General features: G+C 37.8%; 1 protein-coding gene across 7 annotated transcripts; it reads left to right on the forward strand.

Annotated features, from left to right (window-relative positions):
- Positions 1 to 10651: 10651 nt before the first annotated feature.
- Positions 10652 to 18914, forward strand: etv5b (ETS variant transcription factor 5b). 7 transcript variants are annotated; one of them, XM_051707677.1, is made up of 12 exons: positions 10652 to 10775; positions 11973 to 12130; positions 12278 to 12365; positions 12480 to 12527; positions 13097 to 13147; positions 14184 to 14307; positions 14433 to 14720; positions 15797 to 16089; positions 16556 to 16618; positions 16766 to 17004; positions 17413 to 17520; positions 17673 to 18914. In XM_051707677.1, the coding sequence occupies exons 2-12, from the start codon at positions 12083 to 12085 to the stop codon at positions 17907 to 17909; spliced, it is 1587 nt and encodes a 528-aa protein (XP_051563637.1). In that variant the 5' UTR covers positions 10652 to 10775; positions 11973 to 12082; the 3' UTR covers positions 17910 to 18914. The 7 variants fall into 7 exon arrangements, with proteins under 7 accessions (XP_051563637.1, XP_051563640.1, XP_051563638.1 ...); XM_051707680.1 differs by having other exon boundaries at positions 17413 to 17514; XM_051707678.1 differs by having other exon boundaries at positions 15800 to 16089.
- The last annotated feature ends 446 nt before the right edge of the window (positions 18915 to 19360 follow it).

The raw sequence follows: 19360 nt of genomic DNA on the forward strand, positions 1-19360 counted from the left end.
AATGGCTTTCACTGCAGATGGCACATGAGTGAATGGGCACTTGAGAGTATTTGAGTAGATTTTATTTATTTTGTAGACTAATTAAACAAAACAAAACATGGTCTTGGAAAATTTCTGGAAAATTGTACAGATCGCTAATAACTCTACACGTCGGTGTGTTCTGTTGACTAATTTTGACGGACTGAACAACAAAAACAGAATGAGTTGTCGGTGTCAAGGAGCTCCAGGTCCACCGATGACGTGGACCACTGGCAGTAATAAGGTGTTAAGTAGTCGGTTAAAGGTTTTCCAAAAAGTTTGCCTAGACGAACTATTACGAACCACCGAAACGAACACAAAAACACCGTCTTTTTGGCCAGATTTTGTTCTAAATGACGTCACACCTGTTCATTGTTGGATTTCGTATGAAGTATATTTGGGCCTTAAGGGATTGAAGTGTGCTGTGTACACTGATGATATGCAGTGAATTGTTATGTGTGTATATAGTTCTCCGGTTCTCCATTTAGAGGAATTAGTTGTCTTGGCCGGCCCAAACAAAAAAGTTAATGCTTTAAAATTTGTATTGTCTTTTTTTTTACTGAATAAAGGTATTTCTTTTTATATTACCCTGGCTGTATGATTATAAGGGCTCCCCTCAGCTGTAAGGTAAATTTGAGGGGTGGTGCAGTCTTGGATCACCATTAGGGTGTTACAGCTGTATAAAGCTGTATAAAAAGCTTGTAGTTGCCATCTTATTTTCAAATGTAATCGGTATTTTATTATTTTTTTATTTTTTGGTCTACTGAAATGCTTGAAAAGATGTTTTTTTTTCTTCAATATTTTCAACACTTTAAGTAACAATACAACCAAAAACTATTTAGCAGAGATGGGCCACTTCTATTAATCACCTTTTAGATACAGACATCACCTGCCAATCAACTGGCATGCGCATTAGCTATACATGCTGGGAAAATGTTACCTTTTTTTAGTGTACTCTGAGGTAAAAAAAGAACAATTTGTAATACTAGTGTTGTCAGATTTGACTACTGATTTGAAATGTTCTTTGATTGTAATCTTGACCAGCCATTTTTGAGATTTCGATGTTCCTCCATTCAAGTGGATGGGAGCTGCACTTTCATGACTGGAAATAGCTTCCTGGGAGCATTCCAAAGATGGCCACCAGTGGACTGACTTCCTAGAAAGACTCTGAGACAACCCATTGAAGTGACTATAAGTCTATCCCTCCCAGCCTTGATATTCCCGTCAAAAATTTAAAATGACGTTACTGTGTATATGGTTCATTCCTGTCAAAAATTTAAGATTCAGTGCTTCAGTGAATAAGGTTTATCCCTGCTGTCTTATATCAGAGGTGATAGTAACATCACCTCACCACAACTTCTCACCTCTATTCAAAAGGTCACTAAATTGTTACAGTTCTTAACTTTAATATTTTTTTCTTTATCATTTTCCCCCTCCTCCTTCTTTATCCACTTCCCTATCATTATTTTTTATGTTATTATCATTACTGTTATTTTAATTTTTCAGGTTGTGCAAAGAGTAAAGCAAAGCTGACATTTTAAACGGCTTGCTTTGTTTCTTCCACCAAATTATAAAAAAAGATCAAATAGCAACATCAAAACAACTTTGCATCACTGGAGCACTGGCAGGTTATTGTGAAATGCCATTCATCATCAGGGGCACTGTGGAGTGTGGCAAGGAACTTGTAAAATGTGCCTTGTACCAAGCGAAGTGTCCTAACAGAGGCTTTTATAAAGACGTTAGGCTGAAGTTTCTTATTAGGACTCGAATCTAAATGGACAATAAAGTATCATTAAATTTTTATTCATTCATTTATTACACTCTTTTCTCTGATTGGGAAATCTGTGAAAGTACTCTCAAGGACACAATGGTGTCTTGTTTGCATAAGCATAAGTTTACAGGCATGGATGCCACATGGATGAGGACCATAAATTTGGCAACACAGGTTTCTGTGAAAGTAGAAGAAAGGAGGCAATCCCAGGCAAGGCATTCAGTCTGCTCACTATAAAGACACACTCTTTGTTTATTGAACAAAAGAAACACATTTGATTGCCGTGCAGTTTTAGTGACCACAGTAAACACTTTTTATCTATTGCAGGCTTACAGTAAGTGCTGACATGCACTTCAACATCACACATTACACTCTTTGGCTTAAAAGTTGCACTACTGGTAGCTCTCAGCCAGTTGAAAAAGGTAGTGGTTTAGTTTTGTGTGTACTGTGAGACAGAGTGTGAGGGAAAGGCAAAAAAAGAGACAGTGTTAGGAAGCTTATGTGGCATTTTCCACAATTTGTGTCCAATTTATGTCTCAATAATGTTTAATGCAAAAAAGGGGAAAAAACATGTTCTTTGGAGAGAGAAGAATTAGATATTTAGGTTAGATAAACAGCCTAAAAAGTAGTTGTCCAGGTCAAATGTCTGTACAGCCTCTTAGAAATCGTAATTTTGGCCTGTCCCAATTTGCCTTGTCTTTCTCTATTGTATATAACAATTAAAATCATACAATATATATATATTACACTGGTGGCCAAAAGTTTGGAATAATGTACAGATTTTGCTGTTTCGGAAGGAAATTGGTACTTTAATTTACCAAAGTGGCATTCAACTGATCACAAAGTACAGTCAGGACATTACTGATGTAAAAAAACAGCACCATCACTATTTGAAAAAAGTCATTTTTGATCAAATCTAGACAGGCCCCATTCCCAGCAGCCATCACTCCAACACCTTATCCTTGAGTAATCATGCTAAATTGCTAATTTGGTACTAGAAAATCACTTGCCATTATATCAAACACAGTTGAAAGCTATTTGGTTCGTTAAATGAAGCGTAACATTGTCTGTGTGTTTGTTTTTCAGTTGCCACAGTATGCAATAGTTTTAAGGTCAATATTAGGCCGAAAATGGCAAAAAAAACAAAAAACAAAACAGCTTTCTCTAGAAACTCATCAGTCAATCATTGTTTTGAGGAATGAAGGCTATACAACGCTTGAAATTGCCAAAAAAACTGAAGATTTCATACAAAGGTGTACACTACAGCCTTCAAAGACAAAGGATAACTGGCTCTAAGAACAGAAAGAGATGTGGAAGGCCCAGATACAACTAAACAAGAGGATAAGTACATCAGAGTCTCTAGTTTGAGAAATAGACGCCTCATATGTTCTCAGCTGACAGCTTCATTGAATTCTACCCACTCAACACCAGTTTCATTTACAACAGTAAAGAGAGGACTCAGGGGTGCAGGCCTTATGGAAAGAACTGCAAAGAAAAAGCCACTTTTGAAACAGAAAAACAAAAAGAAAAGGTTAGAGTGGGCAAAGAAACACAGACATTGGACAACAGATAATTGGAAAAGAGTGTTATGGATCTTAACCCTTTTGAGTTTTGTGGGATCAGCTAGACTGTAAGGTGCATGAGAATTGCCAGACAAGACAGCCACATCTATGGCAAGTGCTACAGGAAGCGTGCGGTGAAATGTCACCTAAGTATCTGGACAAACTGACAGCTAGAATGCCAAGGATCTGCAAAGCTGTCATTGCTGCATGTGGAGGATTTTTTGATGAGAACTCTTTGAAGTAGTTCAAGAAGTTCTGAAAGTTTTTCAAATTGTAATAGTAATTTTTCACGTTATTAATGTCCTGATTATACATTGTGATCAGTGAATAAAAGTACCAATTTCTTTCCATAAGAGCAAAATCTGTACATTATTCCAAACTTTTGGCTGCCAGTGTGTGTGTGTGTGTGTGTGCATATATATATATATATATATATATATATATATATATATATATATATATATATATATATATATACACACACACTACCGGTCAAAAGTTTTGAAACACTTGACTGAAATGTTTCTCATGATCTTAAAAATCTTTTGATTTGAAGGCATATGATTAAATGTTTGAAATTTGTTTTATAGACAAAAATATAATTGTGCCAACATATTAATTTATTTCATTATAAAACTAAAATGTAATTTAAATTTTTTTTTTTTTTTTTAATTGATGAGTTGGACCAAATAATAAAGAAAAGCTGCCAATAAGTGCCCAACATAGATGGGAACTCCAATACTGTTTAAAAAGCATCCCAGGGTGATACCTCAAGAAGTTGGTTGAGAAAATGTCAAGAGTACATGTTTGCAAATTCTAGGCAAAGGGTGACTACTTTGAAGATGATAAAATATAACTCAATTTATTTTGGATTTTGTTTAGTCACAACATAATTCCCATAGTTCCATTGATGTTATTCCATAGTTTTGATGACTTTACTATTATTCTAAAATGTGAAAAAAAAAAACAAAAAAAAACAAAAACAATTATAATAAATAATGAGTAAGTGTTTCAAAACTTTTGACCAATAGTGTGTGTGTATATATATATATATATATATATATATATATATATATATATATATATATATATATATATATATATATCAGCCTATTTGTGTGGCAGCAGTGCAGTGCATTAAATCAAGCAGATACGGGTCAGGAGCTTCATGTTCACATTAAGCATCAGAATAGGGAAAAATGTGATCTCAGTGATTTCGAGTGTGGCATGATTTTGGTTGCCAGACAGATTGGTCTGAGTATTTCTGTAACTGCTGATCTCCTGGGATTTTCACGCACAACAGTCTTCAGAGTTTACTCTAAAAACATCCAGTGAGCGGCAGTTCTGAGAAAGGAAACACCTTGTTGATGAGAGAGGTCAACAGAGAATGTCCAGACTGGTTCAAGCTGACAGAAAGGCTAACTTTACTCAAATAACCACTCTGTACAACTGTAGTGAGCAAAATAGCATCTCAGAATGCACAACATGTCAAACCTTGAAGAGAATGGGCTACAACAGTAGAAGACCATGCTGGGTTCCACTTCTGTCAGTCAAGCTGAAGCTGCAGTGGGCACAGGCTCACCTAAACTGGACAGTTAAAGACTGTAAAAACATAGCCTGGTCTGATGAATCTCGATTTCTGAGGTACACAGATGGTAGGCCCACTGGAGCCTCAGCTTTCTGGTCTTGGATGACAGACGTGGGTATCAGGATTGCAGTGTTTACCATTTTGTCATCATGACAACAAAGTTTAACTTTACACAGGTAAGGTTAATATGTGATTTTATCCCACTTAAATCATGTTAACAAATATAATGTTTATGTCTTGTGGCTATACTTTTGAAACATTGTGTATTTTAACATTTATGCACTGGCCCCATTCACTTCCGTTCTAAGTGTATTACTGTTTGACATATGTTCAAATGCTTGTTTTAAAATAAACGAGGGACACGTCAACATTATTTTTGTGGTAATCAACATTATGCCACAAATGCTGTCAAATATTCCTTTAAGCATTCACTTACAATTTGTTAAAAAATAACTAAATTGGATTGTCTTAAGTTTTTAGTTTCAGTTGGTATTTGGAATCAGGTGGTGTGTTTATATGTGTTTTTTTTTTTTTTTTTTCGTCTGTACATGCACTCTCATCTCTCTTACGCTCCAGTTACTCTGCCACTTGCTTAAAGCGAACAGGCATACCGGCTGTTTAGACACATCGGCACGGCAGCTGGCCTACTTTGGTTTAGTCTATAACCAAAGCAGAATACCAACACGCTCAATCAGCTTTAGCTGCATTTGGGACAAAGGTTTGGGGGGAAGGGTTGATGTTTTTAACAGAGGCTCTTACTCTTTTGGGTAGCTGTTGGCCCTGAGCTTCTGATCTCACTCTAAACACTGTTGGAGCCCTGTGGGCTTAATGTGTTTACTTGCATTTCCTACACCTACTTCATACTCCTCCCCAGGCAGCCAACAGTCTCCTGCCCCATCCAACATGGTGCCCTCCCCAGCTTTATCAAAATTTGTGAATACCAGCAACTCTGATTCTGAACACTAGACCATTGGCAAGGGTGTAAATGGATTCAAACAGAGGAATGACAATGAAGATGTTGTGAAGAGACTGCCTCTGAATCACCAATCCAAGAAAAAAGAAGAAGAGAGAAACAGAGATATAGTGATAGACAGAGGAGATTAGAGTGTGCCAAAAAAAATTATCAAACATTAATTTGTGTTCATCTGGCCATTGTTTGTTTTTTAACAATAACCGCCTCTCTGAAACGCTAGTAAGCAGAATTGTGCTTTCATATCCACCATTATTTGGAGACACACAGTTTAGATGGTGACAGAACTAGGGCATGTTTCAAAGTTTATTTTTGTTACATTTATCATTTTTGAGGTGGGTTGATGCATTATATTTTTTATGGGGTCTGACATATCAAAATCATAAAAGTCAAGAATAAATCATGAATCACTTTTTTTCTTTTTCTTTTTTGATGATCACACAGCTTCAAGTGTGAAATTGCAATTCCAGTTCAGAAAAGCAGCAGACTGAATCAAACTCATGAAATACAGTGTCATGCATGAGCTATTAACACAAAAATACACTTATTTAGGAAGCTGTCTGCATTAGTCTTTTGTGTTGTGTTTAAAACATGTTTCTTGCACATCAAAGGGAAAGACTGCTACTTCTTGTGTCTTTATGAAGTTATTTTTGCTTTGTGGGTCACTCTGCATCTTGAAAATATAGTTCCATGAGTCAGCTCTGATCTCTCTCCCTCTTTTTCTCTAGTGCTCTCTCTTTTTCTCTCATGACCAAGGTATCTCCATGGCTACAGGATCCTTGGAGGTTTGGGTTACAGAATTTGATGTGTGGGTAGGTGTTAGCTGTAGCCATGATAAATGAGCCTCAGCAGAAATACAAAAGTTGAGAACATTACAGAGAAGTTAACATAATTTTGCTTGATTCATACTCCATTAGCATCTCCACTTAACGCTGCTGCTGTTTTAATGAACATGGCAGGAATGTTAAGTCCTGAATGAAAGAGAAAGGACAAATCTAAATGAAAAAAAATAATAAAAAATGTATGAAGGGCTCAGAAAGGCATACAAGCAAGTTTGAAAATGCAAATCTTTAACATCTCTGTTTAGACATTACAAATGGAACTATAAGATAGTTCACTGGTTCATACCCATATAGCACATGTATATATCCGAGATGTCTGTTTTAGATCACAAGCCTCACAATCTAATTAACATCTGCTAAACATCTTAAAAAGATCAGATTTACAAACATTCTAAACGTCTCAAAGACATCTGCTGAATGTCTTTCTGACATATACTGACATTTACTTTCTATTAAATTCTGTTTAAAACTTGTCAGAGAAATGGCGGACGGCAACAGTTGCAATGATTGGATTGGTCAGAATCACTTTTAATGCATGGCTTAGTGAAGGGTCAATTCTGGCATAGACGTTATGAAATGTAAAGGTAGAGATGGGGAGGTGGAGGTGGAGGGATACTGGAAGAATCATCACCAGTGTGAGGAAAGTAGCAGCTTATATATATCCTTGGGAAATGATTGGTAAGCCTAGATGAACAAACTCCTCCCGAACTTATGTTTGGAACTTCATATATTGATAACTATTAAAATCTATAAAGTCACTCATTCATTTCCAGTGGTTTTCCAAAGTGTACAATTAGCCCTGCGTTTCACAAATGTAGAATATTAGGATTGTTTGACCACTTGTTTATGACAAAAAGTAAAAAAAAACTACGTTTTTTTAGGGCCACACGCTAATGGGCCAGACACATGAAACACCCGGTACCAATGTGCCCTGGTTGTTATTAAGTTCACTATAAATGCCATCGTCACTGTGATAACAATTAATATCCATTTAATTAAATGCTCTCATACCAGAAGCGTTTCTATTCCTTTACATACATTCACATAACCACACTTGTCCGTCATCTATCAAACAGAAATTTTCCAAATGACAGTCTTGAATGAAAGAGAATCGTTTCCCTAAATTACAGGGAGCACCAGGCAATCACAGATTTGTATTCTTATGTACCCTGTATGGTATGACACACCAGACTGTGAAATAAATTTAGCTCTCCACGATGAAAAAAACAAAAACTGTGACTCACAGCCAGCACAACAGCAGATTGAGGCTCTGCAACATATTAACAATCAATTAATTACATGCTGCTGTTTTGATCACAGATCTCGTAAAGTTCAACCTCGGCATGAGTCAGAGAGATGAACATGTACAAAAAAGAATGTCTATGACTCAACAGAATTCTAAAGATGTTCTGACCAGCGGTGAGTGCAGAAGAGGTAGATATGTTCAGTGCTGTAGAATGGTGCCATTTCACTAGAGAGTATCGTTATATAATTGAGGCGTTTGAGAGCTATATTTAGAGTAGCCTCACAATAAAACGAGTCATGTGGAGTGCTGATGAAAGCTATGGCAACCTGTTTAATTTCAGGTTATGAGAAGCACTATCTCTCAATTTAATTAAATTGTTCAGCTGGTTGATAGTCAGGGATATCAGCTCTCATTCTAAACAGTAACATGCAATATTTTAACATATGTCATAATATAATGATTGTGCTAGCATGTGGGATTTTGTCCTGTAACTATCAATACCAATGTGATGATCAGAGGGGCCAAGGTGACATTTTGTCTTGACTTCTTTTTTGCTGTTGATTTGTATAGAAGATGATGTTGCCTATATGTGGGATTTTCGGGGAAACTCTATTTCAAATTACTTACCTTACCTCTTTGGGCACTGCAATGCTGCATATCCCAGACAAAATGGTCATTATGCCAACTCTAGTGTTGCTATTAGAGTCTTATAAACAAACTGAAGTGGCTTTATGTAGAGATGTCACCGAAATGAAATGAATAAATATAGAGCAGATTTTCTTGTGTACATTCATTCCCTCCTATTATTTAAAGTCTAGATGCCTTTTCACCTTTAGGGCTTGAGGGTTCTGTATTTGTAATATGCATTGATATACTTTATTTTGTGTGTGTGTGTGTGTGTGTGTGTGTGTGTGTGTGTGTAAGAGAGAGAGAGAGATATGACTGAAAGATGACTCACCTTATTTAAAGTGGGGTGTAATATCCATATTTAACATTGCCATCAACACAACAGGAGTGCACACCAGCTCTTTCAACCATAAACTTGGTAGAGTTTACATAAACAGAATGGTGCCAAAAGCAAAAAAAAAAAAAACATTAAGTGAGTGGCAGTTCTGCGGACAGAAATGCATTGTTGATGAGAATGGCCAGACTGGTTCGAGCTGACAGAAAGGCTACGGTAACTGAGATAACTTCTCTGTACAATTGTAGTGAGCAGAATAGCATCTCAGAATGCACAAGTTGAATCTTGAGGTGGATAGGCTACAACAGCAGAAGACCACGTCCATAGTGTTCCTAATAAAGTGCTCAGTGAGTGTATATACTATATATATATATATATATATATATATATATATATATATATATATATATATATATATATATATATATTAGCTTTGAGGTTTTTAAGGTTGTAATCTATAGGCAGGGTTGGGGAGTAACGGAATACATGTAACGGGAATACGTATTTAAAATACAAAAAATAAGTAACTGCATTCAATTAGATTTATCTTGTTTTAGAAACAACACTGCATAAGATATTTAGGTTTTTCAGAGAATGTATTTTTAACATGTATTTTGTCTTACTGTACTGGCAGAGCTTTTATAGTCAAAACAGGTGAAAAAATCTACCAGTGCTGAAGAAGTAATCCAAAGTATTTAGAATACGTTACTGACCTTGAGTAATCTAACAGAATACGTTACAAATTACATTTTATAGCATGTATTCTGTAATCTGTAGTGGAATACATTTCAAAAGTAACCCTCACAACCCTGCCTATGGGCAGGGAAAACAAGAGAACAGACATCAGTGTCTGATGTGCAGATATGTCTCTTTGAGGAGCAGGCATGAATAATACATCAGACAACAAAGTGTTCTCTCACAGTGGAGTTTCCCAGCAGGCAGCAACACTGATTTATTTATTTTATATAGGGATATATTAAGGCTTCAAATTATTTGAGGTGGCATATTCAATTAATCTTACTGTTTTAAAACCTTGTGTGGATATAAATGAACTGTGAATTGTGTCTCCTTATCAAAGAGACAAAGTTGTGTGCAAGTTTATTTATTTTATTTATTTTTTTATTTTTTTTGTAAGAATAAGATTATCACAGAGGATTCTAGTCATTGTCTAAAATGACACGTCCACTCTTCTGTCACCGAAGCTAGAGGTCAGTGATTTCCAAGGCTTGGTCAATAGATTAGATTCCACTGAAAACGTTTTTGGTGTGTGTTTGTGTATGTTTACAATATGGACAGTTATAAGGTGACGGTGAGCATTTTGCAAATATTTGATTTGTAGAATGTATGTAGAAATATGTAGTTGTTTGTTACCCCCTTCACAGAAATGATAGCTGAAAATCGCTTTCAAAATGTCATAATAATCAGAACAGTCCTCAAGTCTGAAGCTTCGGTTGGACATTCTTCCTTCGCTTCTGGCTCTTTAAATATGGTATTTAGCGGTTGGGAAACATCTGGTTGTTGAATGAAACCTAGCCATTCATAAAAACAGGACAGGGCCCTGCTCTGATTGGCTGACTACAGCCAAACGCGTTCTCAGGGCAAGTATAGACAGCCATTGGTCAATCATTGGAAGGGCGTGCGGAACTAGCCAATGAGTGTGCGTTCCAGTGTTAAGCCGATGCTCTTGGAAAAGCAGGCGATCCCATTGAGAAAATTTCAGTCGCGTAGAGCTGAAGTTGAGCGCAACGCTGACTGTTTTTTCTGGGATTTATCAAATCGCTCTTTATTAGAAAAGCAAAGGATTTAATCACCGTCGGGTGAGTAGATATTGCATACTGCTCTAGGTTTGTACTGTTTCACCATATGCTGAAGCAAGTTTTCACTTGTGGTTTTTATTTTTTTATAAAGTTATATTTACTTGCAGCACCACGTTTAGTTTTGCTGGATCGCACGCCATTTTCTTTGTGCGTAGATTTGTCAACCGTTTCCCGGGTTTTTGTTTTCTAAACACTGTGAAGCGTATTTTAAACTCAGTCATATGAGCAGTTTGAGTGCTGCAGACTTCTTAAGCGTTTTGATGAAGTGCTTCGCGTGTTTGGTATTTTTATGAATTGAACTACTGGGCTTTGTTTTGGGTCGCGCGCACGAAGGATCAAATTTCACTTCATTGAGAAAAACAAGCGGCCGAGTGAAGGGAGGGGGAGCGCGAGCAGCGGTAATGGGCGCTGGGGGGAGGGGAATGAACTTCTTGAACTCGGTTTTATGTTTATGTAATATTATAATCTCAATTTACTTATTCAACAGTTTAGCCTTCCGCTGCCTACCTTTTATTATGTGCAATTAAAATCTTTAAAGCACAAATTGCTCGTTTTCAGCATGGAAAGCTCATGTTTCCACAGTTTTATAAAGGTCTGATAAGCTTCAGGAAGCAATAATGTTAAAATATGGTTGTTTAATTAGTTCTCGGCCCAGAGAGGTTACGCAGTTTTGGCTGCGAGTCGTTTTCTGTGCCTCAAGGCTGTAATACGATTTTATGGCCTGAACACTTGCGTCAAGGAAAATAAACACACGTGTGTGACGAAGCGTGAGGAATAGCTTAGGTTTGGTATTGTTTTCCTTGATTTAAAAGTGAACCTTTTTCTTTTTGCTAATTTCTGAGCAATTGCTTTAATTTAAGTTTAGTTCTATTTTCTGTACTTTTAGTATGGAGTCTTGGATACTCCCTTGGGCAACAGATGGCACTGTATGGTTATGTAAGGACTCCCATCTGTACTGTGTGTGTGTTAGAAAGAGAGGAGGAGTGCAAGTGTCCCTGCACTAATGCAGCACACTTCATCTGAGCAGGAGCTGAGAGTGTTACACAAACAAACAGACTTGCTGAAGTTTTCCCAGATCAAAGAGACAGTTGTCCCTGGGCTGTCAGGGCCCGGGACGATCACTGATAGCTGCATCAGATCCGACAAGAGTGCCCATCTTTCTCTAAGTGCCACTTTTCTCGGCTCTTCTTCCATCAGGCAAGAATATCAGCCGTGTGTATTTGGCGGCCCACTCCTCCCCTTTATCCCTCTTCATTCCTGTTTCCCTCCTGCTGCTGCACCTTTGGCCGCAGTGAGAAGCAAGTGACATGGACGGATTTTACGACCAGCAGGTCCCTTTTATGGTGCCACCCAACGTAAGTCTCAATTTTAACTTGCCATGCCTTGTTTTCGCCACTTTCATGACTAACTACCATTTTATGTTTCAGATGCTTGGCCATCAAAATAGTTTTGTTCATACTTTGCCATCGGAATAGCTGTTCATAAGTTGTCTTGTTTTACAGAAGACTCACATGGAGGAACCGTCTTGTAGACCTTTCAGTGACCGAAAGAGGAAGTTTGTTGACACTGAGCTGGCACAGGATACAGAGGGTAAACAAATTAACATGCAATCAATCCCATATCTGGCCTAGGCAAGTCTTTTAACCAAGGCCTAAACAAACAAGGAACCCTATTTAAACACAAATCAATCTTTTCCTTTTACAGAGCTGTTTCAAGATCTGAGCCAGCTACAAGAGATTTGGATAGCAGAAGGTACACTAACAGTCTGGTGCATAGATTGCTCTGGAACATCTCAGCTCTGTATGTCCTTTCAATGCAAGTGAATGGTGACCAGAACTTTGAAGCTCCAAAATTCACATAAAGGCAGCCTAAATGTAAGCCATATGACTCCAGTGGTTTAATATGACTTCTGAAGCAATGCAATCACTTTGGGTGAGAAACAGATCAATATTTCAATCCTTTTTTACTGTAAATCTCCACTTTCACTTTCAGAATGTGGAAGTGAAAGTGGATATTTATAGTAAAAAAGGACTTAATTATTGATTTATTTCTTACCCTCACACCGATCAGATTGCTTCTGCAGACATAGATTTAACCACTGGAGTCATATGAATTTCTTTTATGCTGACTTTGTGATTTTTGGAGCTTGAAAGGTCCGGTCACCATTCACTTGCATTGTATGGACCTTCAGAGCTTAAATATTCTTCTAAAATCTTTGTTTGTGCTCTGAAGAAGTAATTTTCGCTGAATATTTCATGCCTCTGTTCACGGACTCTGGTGCAGGTTTCCATGGTAAATTTGTTTTTCTTCTCCATGTTCAGCCCAGGTACCTGATGATGAACAGTTTGTTCCAGATTTCCAGTCAGATAACTGTGAGTACCATTTTCTTGAATATTTATGCACCAAGGAAGTGGAACTGGTTGCAGAATAGCCTGTAGTAGGCTAATTGTTATTTTTCATGAATTGTAGAAACTCCATGTGGCCTGGTGTTAGACCAATATATCAGCCAATATTTGGACGTTTTGTGTCTGATTGGCTGATTAGCAGTAGTCATTCTATGTTGTGTGTGTGTGTATATATATATATTGTGTGTGTGTGTGTGTGTGTGTGTATATATATCTTTGTTTAAGCAGAACAGAACACCCCTCCCCCTTTTTGTTTTCCTTCCTAAAAACCAAGAAAATCAACCAAATTGATCTCCAAACCATTCATTCCAAGAATTTCTGTTCCAAACCTAATTCCTAGGCATGGGTTTAAGAATTTTGTATGGTGTGTGTGTGTGCTCACATGCGAGGCCCAGTCTGCTACTGCAGTGCAGTAACTCATGGCAGCCTCCAGCCTGGTGACATTTTAATGAGGCTGGATCCTCCACGCACACACACTGCTTATTATGTGCTGGTGAACAGTGCTATGGCTGTTTCCCTTGTTAGTTTTTCTTCCCATTTGGTGTCTGAATAAGTGTGATTGTGTGCATTTTCTATGGTGTCAATGGAGCTTTTTTTTTTTGTGAATGCACATGAATGTGTTTGCATAGAAACTGTGTTTGTGAGGGTATGTGTGTGTTTGTCTGGCACAATCCCTTTTATCTGGCATCGTGCCTGTTGCTCTCACAGGCCCCTCTTTCACCACAGCTGGGCAATGGGGCACTTTTTCCATAGGAATCACATGGTATGCTGCAAGTCCTAACTTGCTGTCGTCTTTTCTTGAAGGAAAGTTATCTGCACTTTAAAAAAAATACATTCAGTACTTAATGCTTATCATATATAATACTACACATGAAAGATGCCAGAACATACTAGGTTAGGTTCCCAGTTTAGCCAAAGAACAATACTTTTGTTTGTTGTTTCACTGAGAAGACACTGAATGTATTCATGGATGTGTTAAAGAAACATTTTTGTCTCTCTGTAGTGATGTTCCATGGACCCCTTCAAATTAAAGTGAAGAGGGAACTGAGCCCGAGTAGGGGGTTTTCCCCCTGTGGACCAGACCAGAGACTTTCTCCATATGGAGAAAAGTGCCTATATAACTACAGGTACATATTTTTCTTGTCCATGCTCCAGCTTTCCATATACCCACGCTCCTTGATCATTTTCTCTGCATTACACTCACTGTGTATATCTGCTATTCTAAAATATTGCTTGGTCATTCCTGTTGTAGTGCCTTTGACAGGAAGCCATTTTCTTTCAACAAGCCACTAACTCCTCCCTCGACACCAGCATCGCCCTTTGGATCCTCCATCAGCACAGCAACTCACCCTGCACAAAAAAGAGCGATGCCTCCCACCCAAACTCAGACACAAGGACCACCAGTATTGCCTGGTCCCACCCACAGCTCCTCCCCTCCCCATCAGAGAATACAGACTCCACTCCACAGTCAAAGCCCACCTTTTGCTGTGCCCTGCCCACCTGTCAATCACCCAGATGCCTCCTATAGCACAGACCACAGGTATGAATATGGGATTACTTATGAGGGAAGGAAACATTGAATTTTATTACTTATTGAATGCTGTCCACATCCTTAGGTTCTACAGAGCCCTTTAGAGGACAGGGCGGGAATTTCTTTTTCTGAAATAGTTTTGCGTGCCCTCGCAATAAATTTACCATAGTATTTCTTTTTAACCTTGATATTTGTAGTCAAACCATAATAATAATACAGGAAAACAAAAACTACACTAATTAAAATCATAATTTTTTGGTTGGTGCCATGGTATTCATTTATAGTAAAATAATGGTTACAATATGGATACAGTATACTGTTTTAAAACAATGGTTTCTTCCAAAAAATTCTTGGTTACTTTTCATAGTTACTAAAATATTACCATAGTAAAACCATGGTTTCCGCCAAAAAATAAAACATGGTTACAACAGTCATGGTTACTACAATATTACTATAGTAAAACCATAGTTAAACTATGGTATTTGTATAGTATAACCACAAAATTATTTTTATTAACGTAAATTTATTGCGAGAGCACGCAAAACGTTTTCAAAAAAATTCCTGCCTTGTCCTCTAAGGGAATCCGTAAGGTTCCTACGGTCAAGGAATTTTAAGATGTAATCAAATAAGTCATGGGAATTATTTTAGTCCAGTCACTACCCATTTAATTACAAACAACTGGAAAAGTCAGACACATGTTGTCTTCATTTATTTGTGCTACTTTTTTATCTTGTCACTCTGATTTTACTTTATACTCATCTGTTGGGTCACAATGATCATTTAACCTCATTTCTATCTTTGCCTTGTGCTTGAGCTGCTCGTGCGTGTAGAAAGTGCTGTAATCAGCTCAGGTTGAGCCTTTCATTGGGTATTAACTTGTTAAAGATGCCACACTGACCTGGAAAGCAATGCTATGTTTATCCCATTAAGTCTCCTGGGTTAACTAATGGGAAAAAAGGGCTTTGAACCCAGATTTATCCCTTTGACGTGAAACTCATGATCTAAATTGCCCATGATGCTCTGGATAACATTAATTCTCATACCATCTACCCTCGTTTGTCTATCTCCTATTCTATTTGTCCTAGTAGGTTCCATCGGCAGCTTTCTGAACCCTGTCTACCATTCCCACAATCTGATGGCCATCATCAGAATCCTTTCACCCCACAGACCCCTGGCCATTTTCACCGAAATAGCCGTCCTTCTTACCACCGCCAGATGTCGGAGCCCTTGGTCTCCATGCCGCCTCAGGGCTTCAAAAAGGAGATGGTGGATCCCCGTTACAACGATCAGGGTGTTCAAAACATGGGACCCCCTCGGGCTCCCCTGTTTCACCAGTTGTCAATCAAACAGGAGCCCAGAGACTTTGGCTTTGACTCAGGTTGGTGTACAACACTGCAAAGCCATGTCACCTGAGGTCTGGGATTTAGTCCAAATCAGACAGCCACCACCATGTAGCATGTTTTCTCCTCCTCTGTTGGTTTTGTGGTAGTGATGTAATGGGAAATCCTTTTAGCTCCCACTAGGTCAGATATACAGTTGAGAGACAAAGAGGAAATCAGATCGCTAGTTAGAATGCATGATCTCTTCTTTGAATGGATTAGGTCTAAACTTAAACTGTCGAACTCAACACCACACATACATACACACACACACACACACACACACACACACACACACACATATACATATATATATATATATATATATATATATATATGTGTGTGTGTGTGTGTTATGATTTTTTTTTTTTTTTTTTCAATATCATAGTAGTGTTTGGTTTTCTGTGTCTATGGTACTTCTATATTACCTTAATAATAATCATATTTCTCTTCATTGTCTTGCAGAAGTACAGAACTGCCAGTCATCTTTTGGCAAATCTACAAACTTCTATAGAGGCAACAGCGAGTGTGAGACTTTTCTTCATTTTACTTAAGTAAAAATGGAACTCTAGCATAGAAAGCTTTTATTCAGCATCTGTCACCAATTAATCTAGAGTTCGGGTTAGAACTAGCTGTCCATATTTAATCCGAGTTTCTCTCTGGCTGTCTTTGCAGGTTTTGCATATGATGGAGAGCCCCACCTGTATTACGATGATGTGTGTGTGGTTCCAGATAGGCTGGAGGGAAAGCTGAAGCAGGAGGGTGGGGTGTTCAGGGAGGGTCCTCCATATCAACGAAGGGGATCTCTGCAACTCTGGCAGTTCCTGGTCACTCTGTTGGACGACCCATCCAACAGCCACTTTATTGCTTGGACTGGCCGTGGGCTTGAGTTTAAACTTATTGAACCAGAAGAGGTCAGTGTTTAATAAAATAGAATGGATCAGTCTTATCTCATGAAATTTATGTGACAATAGCAACATTTTTGCAAACCAATTCAAAAATAAAAAAGGATTTTAAGGTGAATATTAGATGGATGTTTTAATGAGTAAAATGTACCTCCCTAACCTAAAACTTTAGCCTGAACCTATAAAGCAAATTCGATATGAAAAGCACATTTACTGAAGCAACTACGTCATTTTGTGTCACTTCTGTGGCACTTTCGTTTCAGTGTCCTTGGACAGCAAAATGTAGAATGTGGCATGTAAAACTCAGTTTGCAAAAATGTAGTTGTTATAACGTTTATTCTACGAGACTAGGTTGGAATGGATTCATAACCCATTTTTTTTTAGCCAACATGCAGAATTAACATGCATTTGCTATAGGTTGCTCGTCGCTGGGGTATCCAGAAGAACAGGCCTGCAATGAACTATGACAAGCTGAGTCGCTCCCTGCGTTACTACTATGAGAAGGGCATCATGCAGAAGGTAAAGGCACGTTCCCGTTCCAATGTAATTTTTCTTCTTTCATTTCCTAACCATTAAACCTTAGTTCCCTCGTCAAATCTACCCCATTAGAACATATCCGATTTTACTGTAAGACTTTACAAGACATAAAAAATTCTCTTTTTGTTGCTCATGTGCAGGTTGCTGGAGAGCGATATGTGTATAAGTTTGTGTGTGATCCAGATGCGCTCTTCTCCATGGCATTCCCTGATAACCAGAGGCCCAGTCTGAAGGCAGACCCCGATGGCCTGCAGGTTCCTGAGGATGACATTGTACCACTCTCTCACTTTGATGAGACCAACAGTGCTTCTTACCCAGGAGATGGCAGGGATCAGTGCATAGTGGGGCCATCCTTTCCTGAAAATTATGCTTTCTGAACTGCTTTGAACCCCCCTCCCCCCCACCAAGACTACTGCTGAGCAGACCTGTAGAACCTTTATTTTGTTTCTGTTTGTTTGACAAACAGGTTCCGTGATGAACACAGTGTACATGTCGGCTGTTTTTTTTTTTTTTTAATTTTTTTTTATTTTTTATATTAACTAAAAGGGACACAACAGTATTTTAAGTATAACCATTGATTTTATATGTATAAATGTGTATATTTTTAAAAAATATATGGCTTTTGTGTACTGCTTTCTTTGTGTATTGGGCCTGGTGTCTTTTTTCAATGCTCTGCTTCAGTGAGATTTGTAGTACACTTCTATCAATACAAAATGATGCAATTCGGAAAGTTTTGTCATTACGGAAGTACATAGCTTTATAATCCTGAAAAATTCACATTTTCTCCAGCTGGCCAAGAAAAATTCTTTATAACTGTTAAGAAATCAATATATTCAACTGATTTTGTAATTTGATTTTTATTGGTGTGGGATGGGTAAAAAGAAGACAGGGGCATTGAAAAATGAAATCTGTGTATATTATGAGTATATTTTTGCAAAGGCTATATTGATTTGCATTGTATAAGGTGTACAACAGACTGTTCTTTTTGTAAATTGGTGTGTGTGAAATTGCAACCAGCTCTTGATGTATGTGACCATCAAGGCTGAAAAGCCTGATTACAGATTCAGAATCAGTCATGCTTGCACAGTCTTATTTGTTTACCAAAGGATTATGGCAAGGGAAACTGATCTCTGTTCAGTAGTGATCTCTGTTCAAGCATGCCAAGAATCCTGCTAGCTCTTTTCACTTCCACTTTCAACCCTATTTGTCTGTTCTGGGTTCAACAGACCTATAGTTCTGTTTCACTGTGGATATGACTGTTGTATCATTGTCTTTTGATGACAATTTCCTTCGTTAAGATTTTTCAAGTACAGTTTTGGTGTACTGTTACAGATCTGTATTTTCTAAACTATAAGGTACAGGATAAATAAAAACTACATGAAAAGATGCAAATAGTCCTTGGGGATTCGTTTTTTTTTTTTTTTTTTTTCTCATTTAATTACTAAAACCAGACCAATGGCTCATCACCTACACTTTAAGTTCAGAAAACTTAATTTGGGTGAATAAACCATTAACTATTATACCTTTTTTTATTTTATTAAACTCTTCCACTCACATTTGACTTGAGAGTTGGTTGCATGCTGTCCATTTGGCACACTTAGGAATCCCATTTACTGTGCTACCTTGATCTTTCCTTGAACTTCTCAGTTTGACCATTAAACTGTAACTCAGCAAAGCCTGTGTAAACAGGCGACGCAAAGTAACATGGTATTACATAAGCATCCTAGTGACGCTCATTCTTTCTCACCCATTCTCTCCTTTAGCAGGGTTAGTCTTAATCCTGCCGGTGACCGCTTTCCATACAACCAGAGAACAGAAGGGTTATTAA

This window comes from Myxocyprinus asiaticus, chromosome 9 (genome assembly GCF_019703515.2).
Source record: "Myxocyprinus asiaticus isolate MX2 ecotype Aquarium Trade chromosome 9, UBuf_Myxa_2, whole genome shotgun sequence".
NCBI classification, from domain to species: domain Eukaryota; kingdom Metazoa; phylum Chordata; class Actinopteri; order Cypriniformes; family Catostomidae; genus Myxocyprinus; species Myxocyprinus asiaticus.